Raw genomic sequence first — 8,919 nt, forward strand, 5'->3', positions numbered from 1 at the left:
CGCCGGCCACAGAGGCCAGCGCGGGGCTGCTGGCTGCCCAGCAAATCGGCAGGCGGCTCTTATCTCGGCAGCTTCCTGTCTGAGGCTCATCGTGGTCCTGCTGCAGGAAGAGGGTCGGGGACCAGGGGGACGCAGCGCTCGGGGGGGCCGGCCTCGGGGTCCCCAGCTCTCAGCCCTCACCCAGGCCAGGCGCCTTTTTCGCCTTCCTGCTTTTCAATTTTCTTTTTCTTTTTTGAGAATCTAAGCATACCGCGTGACGGCGTCCACTGGCGCCCGGCGGGCTGAAGGAAACACAGCGGACAGCCCCCTGCCCTTCTCCACCTGGGCCTCACCCCGCCCCAGCCCCTCATGGGGCCCCGGCTGGCCGCGCTGCCGTCTCCCTAAACGCTGCGTGAGCCGGCACCTCCTGGGGCCACGGCCGACACTGACTGTGGAGTCAGGGCCAGAGTGGGGGGCTGGGCCTCCGGCCTCTGGGCCGCTGGCTCTGAGGGTGAGTCCACCCAAGGCCCGGGGAGGGAGCACCGGCCAGCACCGCGAGTGCCAACAGCTGCGGCCAGCCCCGGGGACACGCGGGCAAAGCCCCCACGGTGACTCGGCTGGGACAGGAGGCGCGGGGGTGCGGGCAGGCCGAGCTGGGCCACAGCCGCCAGGGGCGCTGACCGGGAGGCCACACGTCCCGTCGGCTGACGCAGAGAAGCATTTGACAAAATTCAACACTTTCACGATTTAAAAAACTCCCAGAAAGACGGGCTGGAGCGGTGTGTCCCCAGCTTGGCGAAGACCGTCTGCTCTTTGAAGAGCTGACATGCACCTCGCACTGGGCGGAAAGATGGGGCGTCCTCCTCGGAGCAGGGCCAGCCAGGCCGTCCGCCCGCACCCTCTCACCCACCCCGGCACCGAAGGCAGCAGGCTGGAGGCAAACACAGAGCCCCGGGGCGCTGGCGCCCACAAGCCAAGGGGCCGACGTGGGGCCACTTCTGTTTCAGCTGCTGTGACTGACGCTGCCTGGACGGGCGGCTCGGACCTGTGTGAAGCTTTCCCTGCTCTGGCGGGAGCCCAGGACGGAGCCGCTGCCCCGCTCCCGCCACGGCCCCTGCCCGAGGCTGCAAGGTCCCGCCTTCTAGCCAGCTTCCTCCCCGCAGCTGGCGTTTTCCCCAAAGGACAGCAGAATGACTTACAATTTAGCAAATTCCATGGCAAATCATGTAAAGCAGCCATTTGTTGACGGCATTCGAAACACCGCCTGCGGCTCCCCGGAGGCCTGGGGGTTCAGTCTCAGGCTCTCACCACTGTGGCCTGAGTCCATCCCGGCCAGGGAGCTGCCCACAGGGTGCAGCAGACCTCTCCTGTTCTGCTCCCCACTCTGTCCCTGGGGAGTCCTCCACCCCCCCCAACTCTGGCCTGCACCCCAGCTCTTTTACACAAAAATAAATTAAAAAAAAAATTTAGGGGCCTCCCTGGTGGCACAGGGGGTTGAGTGCAGTGCTGTGAAGCTGTCTGCAGCCTCTGTTCTATCCCCGGCCAGGGAGCTACCCACAGGGCGCCACAGACCCCTCCTGTCTCCCCGCTGCTCCCCTCGGCAGTGTATTCCGGTCAGCCTGCCTGTTCTGCTCCCCGCTCTCTCTGGTGAATTCTCCCACCCCCCACACCTCTGGCCTGTGTCCCAGCTCTTGTCTGCGTAAATAAATAAATCTTTAAAAAAAATTTTTAAGTTGGTTTATTTAAAAAAAAAAAAAAAAAGGCCACCTGAGAAGCAGCGCCCCGCGAAGCCAGGCAGCTGACTGACCCCGCCCCGTCGCTGGCAGGAACCACAGTTCGTGAACAGAAACCGAAGGGCACCGAGACCGGGAGAGCACGATGGGAACGGACGCAGCGGCCACCCCTCCGCACCCCGCGCTCCCCGAAGTACTTCTCCCAGCCGAGTCAAGGGCCGCGGGGTCCTGGAGCCGTGTCCTCCACCCACACCGCCCCCGCGTTCACCGGCCCCTGAGCCTTGCCGGGCCCGGGCGTCCTCGGGCGGCGGAAGGCCAGGTCCTCGCTGGGCCTCCTCGGCTGCGGCCTCGACGCCCCCGGCCAGTGCTACGCAGAGCAGCCTCCCCCGAAGGCCACACCATCCTCCGCCGGAACCTGCGGGCAGGCGGCCACAGACAGTCGCCTTCAACCCAGAACAACCCGGGGACTCAGCTCAGTCCCACGCCCCTGGGGACATGAGGCGGAGTTCTGGGGGTGACCCCAGGAGGGCACCCTGCAGGGAAGGGGGGCTGCTGAGCGCTGTGTGACAACAGCCCCCCAAGAGTGGCCAGGCCCCGCGTCCATCGTGCTGAGGGGACCCCTCTTCAACGCGGCACCCCTGGCTGCCCCGACGCCTTCAGCCGGACGGGGGCAGACACCGCATTTGGGTTTGGGTTGCCCTGGGCCTGGCGAAGGGCGGCACCTGCAGGGGGAGGGGAATGCAGCACCAGGGCTCGCCCCCGGGCTTTACCCTAGGGCCGAGAGCCGGGCGCTCGGGCACGGATGCCGTAAATGCCCATGCAGGGGAGATCATTGGGCAGAGGGAGGCCAGGAGACAACACAGGAGCGGGGAGAGGGAGGGAGGGGGAGCCCATCACAGGGCCCTGGGCTCGGTGCCACCCGCCTCCCGCCCCGGCCTGTCTCCTGCGGCTGCTCTGCCCGAGTGCGGCGCCCTGATTCAGCCTTGGAGGCGTCACAGACCCCTAGGGCCCGACCGTCTCTTTTCATCGGCCGGCATCCGCGAGGAGCCTGCCCGGCTGAGGTGGCTGCAAGCAGTGGGCTCTCGCCCAGTCCTGGGCAGGCAGCACGGCCCCACGCGGGCGCTGGGATGAAGCGGGTGGGGTGTCTGTCCGGCGGGGCGAGACGGTCACCTCCCCGAAGCCCCACTTGCTCCCTCCCTCGGCCTCGCCGACACCGTGAAGGCTTGGCATGGGACTGGCCTTTGCCGTCGTGAACGCAAACTCCCGCGGTGGCCGGCCTGGGGGTCGGGGCGAGAGCTGGCCGGCCTCCGTCACTGTTTACATTTCTCAGAGATAACCGAGAAGTCTGGGGACCGGGCCAGACAGGCCGGTCGGTCTCTGGATGGGAACTTTCCCTGGAGGCCACTGACCCAGGACTCTTTGTCCACAAGGCCATTCACCGGGCTGCCCCCTCCAGCCTGAAGGCCTCCTTTTCCCAGAGTCCCTGCGAGCCAGGGCCGGGCCGCCTTCCCTTGGCGCGGGGCGCCTACCCCCACCTCTCCAGGCGCACAGGAGCCCCTCCCGGGCTGGAGACCAGGCCTCGTGGGCACCTGTGCCTGGGGACTTCCGCAAACCGGCCCCACCCAGAGGTGACGGGGCACCTGGTTCCTCTTTGAAGTGCAGGAGCAGGGAGTGAGGGTGGAGGGGTGAGGCCGGCAGGGGCGAGCTGGCACCAGCCAGACCAGCGCAGCGCACGGCCCTGCAGCTCCGGGGGCGTCTTTGTTCCACAGCATCTTGGAAAAATTGTTTACCCCAAAGAATATTCTATGGGGGCCTCCCTGGTGGCGCAGGAGGTGAAGCACCGCACTATGAAGCTGTCCGCAGCCTCTGCAGCACGAGTTCCATCCCCGGCCAGGGAGCTGCCCACAGGGCGCAGCAGACTCTCCTGTCTCCCGCTGCTCCCCTCAGCAGTGTGTGCGCACCTGGGCCCGGAAGCGGGGCTGCGAGGCCGTGTCACAGAGGACGGACGGGAGAGCGGCTCTGAGTGCAGAGCCCAAGCTGCTGCTCTCCCCGCGCACCCTCAGACCTGTGGGCACTTTGCTGAGGGCCCCCAGTTCTCTTAAGCTTTTGGAACTGACAGAACTGAACACCCCCCAGCAGCCCACAGGTGGTGGGGTCGCAGCCACCGGCCACTCCTGAAAGTTCAACTACTGTGGGTACGGGACACGACAAGGCGGCAGCATCACCTTACAGGTGAGCAACAGGCCGAGGCAGACGTGCCAGGAGCAGGGGCTCAAGGACAGCGCGGGCAGCCTTGACGGGCGTGGGAGAGGGACCGCAGAGGCACAAGGGAAAGCAGGGGGAGCGGAGGGATGGGCTCTAGAGCTCCGCAGAGAAAGGGGCAGAGCAGAGGGGTGAGGCAGAGGCCCACCCTGGGTGCCTGCCAAGGGCGGCCTTCTCACCAGCCCAGCGCCCAGGCCTCCCCACTCACTCCACCAGGCCCTCTGGCAGGGCCCTCCAGCTGCGGGAGCCTCAGGGTGGGGCGCAGGGTGTGGTGAGCTGAACCTGGGCCTGGGGCTGCCTCCCGCACTGTGGCCGCCGCTCCACCCCAGCCAACAGGACAGGTGGACGACCCTCTCAAGGTCCAAGAATCCCTGAGAGCCACTCGGCACAACCGGAGTCCACTTCGGGCTCCTGCCCCACTGTCCAGCCCGGTGAGGGCCCGACTGCTCCCGGCGCTGACTTTTCACCTCAGGTGGCATTTGTGCTGCAGGACGGGGGAGCAACAGGGTCCTGCTCTCGCGCTGGACTTGCCAGAGGCAGTTGGGTGGAAGGCGTGGCTCAGGGGCTGGGCCTGGGGCTACCAGATCCAGGTTCTGGACCCCTGGCTGACCCGTCTTAGAAACGGCTGAGGCAGCTTTCACGTTTATAGTAAAAACCCAGTGAAGTCAACGGCTCCTCGCCAGGCCTCGCGCTGGGGAAAGCGCCGTTTCTACCAGGAACCCCTGCAGCCTGTGCCGGGCTCCTCCTGAGCCGTCCCGTGCAGAGTGGCTTCCCGGGGCCGGGAGCGGGCGGAGGCCTGGGGTCCCCGGGCTCCTGGAGCCGCGTCCTCAGGTGCAGGCGCCACCGCCCGGCCCTCGGACACCGAGCACGTGCCTCACAGGTCCGACTTGCCGGCACAAGCTACAGCTCTGGGCTCAAAATGCTCCGGCCTCGGCAGGAAGCCCCCGGAGACGCAGACAGCTGTGTCCACACCGCCCGAGTTTTGAAAAACGTGCCCAAACCAGAACGTTTTAAATATTTTATTCAGTCATTTGTTTACAACTGAAACTCTGGGAACTCGAAGTTTACATCCTTGCCTGTGAGCTTCTTATAGACGCCAGAAAAAGTTTCAACCTACGAGAGAAGAGACAACTCATAGCCGGGCTGCTCCACGACACGCCGGCGTCGAAGGCCCAGTGATGGCGTGAGCCGGGGCCCGGTGCGGCCTCTCCTGGCAGCCGGTGCCGACGCCCAGAATAGGGTGACAGGCCCCCGAGGCTCCCCTCCCAGGCGGCCTTGCGAGTCTAGCGGGACTCACTCCGCTTCCATTGCCCTGGCCGCCCAGCGGGCAGAGCGTGCATGACCGTCTGGCCCCCGACGCCGCCGGCCCCCGCACCTTGTGCTCCACGTTGTTCTGCTGCGCCTTGTCCAGGTGCACCTTGATGAGCCGGCTGCCGTCCAGCTTCACGCGGATCCTCTTGCCCACGATCTCGCTCGGGAAGACCAGGTCCTCCAGGATGGCGTCGTGCACGGCGGTGAGCGTGCGGCTGGGGGCGGGGGACAACGTGAGACCCGGCCAGGCCGTGCCGCAGAGCCCCAAGGGAGCGCGCGACGGGAAACCACAACAAACCCAGGTTCCTGAGGTGGAGTCAGCACCGCTTCTCAAACTAGAGGCTTTCCCGCCCCGAATGGCCACCCCACACCTGGCGCATCTTCTCAGGACGCCCTGTAAGCGCACACTCAGCCTCCAGGACTCGGGAGGGGGGACGGGTACGTCTGTTTATCAACAGGTCCGCTCCTGCTCTGCCCGGTCAGCTACGCCACCGCAGCTACCGCTGCGGGATTCCTCCTCCGAGCCCGCACCCCCCCCCCCCCAGTGAGGTCAAGTCAAACCATCCCCGCGGCCACAGGGCTCACCTCCCGAAGACCCTTCCAGCGCGCTCGACACCACTCCTGTTCCCGCCATCCCAAGAGGCAAGGCCCGCCCCAAAGTGCTGTCCACCTCCTGTGGCCACGCCCGAGGACCCCCCATCATGGGGGCCGCCTCCCCCATCAGTGCCCCAGGCCCATGAGCTTAAAGGTCACTTCAGACATGGGGGCCGCTCTGCGCAAGGTCAAGGCTGAGGAGAGACTGCGCCTGGTCGGTGCAGCTGCTGGTGGGGTGCTCTGTGGGGGTCTTGCTCCCCACAGCGGATCAGACACGATCCCCCTGCACTCCCGCTCTGCTGCTCCCAATTGCCCACCAAGGCCCCGCTGCCCTCAGCCAGGCGCAGGACCCGGGGCCCTGAGACCCAGCACCGCCCCAGAGAGGACGAGCCCGTGCCCGTCCTGTGACTTGGGAGGGAGGCGCGGGGGGGGGGGGGGGGCGGCAGCCACTTCCTCTAGCAGGTGACTAAGTAGCAACTCAGGTCACCCCTCAGGCCTCAGCGCTGAGGGGCCAGTCACACGGCCCGAACAGCCCAGAAGGGAGGATGACCTGCCTCTGCAGCTGCGCGCGCCGCCCCCACCCTCAGCAGCACCGCCACCAAGCGCGCAGGCAACACGCAGACCCTGGGCCAGCACCCTGATCCCGAAGCGGGGCCCTTTGTCCCTCCGAGGATGTTCCGGCTGGCGGCGGCAACCACAGCGGGGTGTCTCCGACTGGCCCTAGAGTCGGGCGCAGGCCCTGAACCGGCCTGTGAAACCAGACTCTGAAATACCCAACGGCCTGGCTCGAGGAGCCCGTCCACACTGGCCTCACGCTGCCGACTCCCGCCCCAGCGGCGGCGACACAAAGCCTGTCCAGCACCTGCGGCCACAGCACCCCCAGCCTCGCCACTCTCCGAGCCCGCCCCGGGTGAACCTGAGGCGACACCAGGGCCCGAGAGCAGAGACCCAACTTTACTGCCTCAGCCTGGGTTTTGCTCCAAAACTAACTTTAAAATGACACAGCCAGAGGAAACCAGGAGCCCCCCAGAACAGCCCGCCCTCGCCGTGGACGCCGGCGGACACCAGGCACATCTTCAACGCGGGCAAACCCCTCACCTCCTGGGGCGCTTCTGCTTATTTTTTGTGCGGCTTTTCCGAGTTGGTTTAGGCAGGATTCTCCTCTGCAAGGGAAGAATCACCATGAGACAAAGTTCAAGGAAAGACACCTTCCAGCCCGCAGGGCGCTGCCGCCCGCCAAGCCAAGCGGCGCTGCAGACCAGACTCGGCAGCGCAATCGTCCCAGGCTCGAGAGCACAGCGACGGGCGCCGCCGCGAAGGCCTCCCGCCTCCTCACACTTTCCGCAGAACCGCAGCTGGTGCAGCGCACCGCTGAGTGAGAGCCGCCGCTTCCCGCGCACCCTCCCACCGGGACCTTTCAGGGGAACCAGGCCACTGCCTTCCCGCCAGCGCCCCCGGAGCCCCAGCAGCCTGACACCTGCGCCCAGACCTGCCCGCACCCGGGCCAGGTGTGACGGCAGACGGGCTCGGCTCTGTGCGCGTCCCTACAAACACCCCCGGCCTCTTCCTCTGCCCACACCTGACCCAGCCGCGCAGGACGCTCCGCCAGCCGGTCCTGTGGCTCCCCCGTGAGCAGCCCCCCGAGCTGTGCCCCCTCCCGCAGCCAGCAAGGCCCCGGCCGCCGCTGTCCCGGTGGGAAGCTCCGCCGCGCGCCCGGCCCACACACCTGCGCGATGAAGACCACGTGCTTCCCGCTGAACTTCTTCTCCAGCTCCCGCACCAGCCGCACCTGGATCTTCTGGAAGGACTTCAGCTGCGGCACCGGCACGAAGATGATGATGGCCTTGCGCCCGCCGCCGACCTCGATCTCCTGCGGGGGGCCGGTCTCAGCTCAGCCGCGGGCGCGGGCGCCGCGCGGGCCGCCCCTCCCCGACACCCGAGCGCGCGGCTCCCCAGCCGGGCTGAGAGGCGCCGCCGGGGGGGGCGGGCAGCCCCGCTGCGGGAGGCGGACAGCCCGGGCCCCGCCGCCCCCGCCGGCCCGGGTCCCCGGGGCGCCCCGGCCCCCGCACCTTGGCCGCCGTGATGTTCAGCTCCCGCAGCTGCGCCTTCAGGTCCGAGTTCATCTCCAGCTCCAGCAGCGCCTGGGAGATGCCGGACTCGAACTCGTCCGGCTTCTCGCCGTTGGGCTTCACGATCTTCGCGCTCGAGCTGAACATGGCGTCCTCCTGCAAGGGGGCGCGCTGAGGGGGTGCGCCGCCCCCCGCGCCCCGCCGCCGCCCGCCCGCGCGCCCCTGCCCGCCGGCAGAGGCCATCCGGGGCCCCGGGCCGGGGAATCGGCCGCATCCCCGCCCGCTGAGCAGGGCCCGCCACCCGGCGCTCGCCCCGACCCCTGCCTGCGCCGAAGCCGGCCGAAAACGCCCCGCGGAGCGGAGGCCGCGCACCCACCTGGTTGAGCGCCGGCCTGGAAAGAGGCCCCGGTCTCGCGAGAGCTCGGCAAATCCCGGCGGCCGGAAGGGGGAGGCGGGACCGCGGGAGGACTGGGTGGAGGCCCGAGAGCCACCGAGACGCGGCGGGCGCCTAGAGAGCCGCAGGAAGTGGCCCCGGGCGCGTGCGTCGGGGGCGCCGGCCCGCCCAGCCGCTTCCGGGCGCCGAGCGGGGACGCCGAGGCCTGCGCCTGCGCGGCGGGCGACTCTTAGCGGCCCTGGCGAGCCCGCGGCCCCCGCCTGGCAGCCGTCCGGCGGGGGCGGCCGCGCCCGCTCGGCTCTGAGGGCGGGACCTGCCATCAGGGACATCTGAACACTCGCCAGGTCTCAGCCCTCAGCATCTGAACCGTCTTTCCAGCACGCCCGCACCGTGCGGTGGCGCCGGAGACGCGACGTGCTCGGCAGCCGGAGGAGGAACCAGCTCGGAAACAGTCCAGCCTGCAGAGTGGGGTGCTGCCCGTGGAGGGGGTTCGGAGCTGAGATTTGCCGCTTGTAGGGGCAGGAACTGTGCGCTGGGCAGGATTTCTGACCCAGCAGACCGGGTGAAGGAGGAGTCA

General features: G+C 68.0%; 1 protein-coding gene across 1 annotated transcript; it reads right to left on the minus strand.

The window, feature by feature from the left end:
• Positions 1-4,943: 4,943 nt before the first annotated feature.
• On the minus strand, positions 4,944-8,379 carry RPS7 (ribosomal protein S7). The gene is made up of 6 exons (XM_037527051.2): positions 8,325-8,379; positions 7,949-8,104; positions 7,606-7,749; positions 6,978-7,042; positions 5,350-5,500; positions 4,944-5,087 (listed from the first exon to the last, which is right to left on the minus strand). Exons 2-6 carry the CDS (start codon positions 8,093-8,095, stop codon positions 5,010-5,012), a joined length of 585 nt encoding a protein of 194 aa, XP_037382948.1. The 5' UTR covers positions 8,096-8,104; positions 8,325-8,379; the 3' UTR covers positions 4,944-5,009.
• Positions 8,380-8,919: the final 540 nt, after the last annotated feature.

This window comes from Talpa occidentalis, unplaced genomic scaffold (genome assembly GCF_014898055.3).
Source record: "Talpa occidentalis isolate TD23 unplaced genomic scaffold, MPIMG_talOcc4v2.1 talOcc4.5, whole genome shotgun sequence".
NCBI classification, from domain to species: domain Eukaryota; kingdom Metazoa; phylum Chordata; class Mammalia; order Eulipotyphla; family Talpidae; genus Talpa; species Talpa occidentalis.

What these genes read in the sequence shown, in the direction of transcription:
- RPS7 (XM_037527051.2), bottom strand. Translation starts at nt 8,095, where the DNA reads ATGTTCAGCTCGAGCGCGAAGATCGTGAAGCCCAACGGCGAGAAGCCG. An exon ending in TGAACATCACGGCGGCCAAG is followed by an intron (nt 7,750 to 7,948) that starts GTGCGGGGGCCG and finishes GGCCCCCCGCAG; the next exon opens with GAGATCGAGGTCGGCGGCGG. An exon ending in AGAACAACGTGGAGCACAAG is followed by an intron (nt 5,088 to 5,349) that starts GTGCGGGGGCCG and finishes CTTCTCTCGTAG; the next exon opens with GTTGAAACTTTTTCTGGCGT.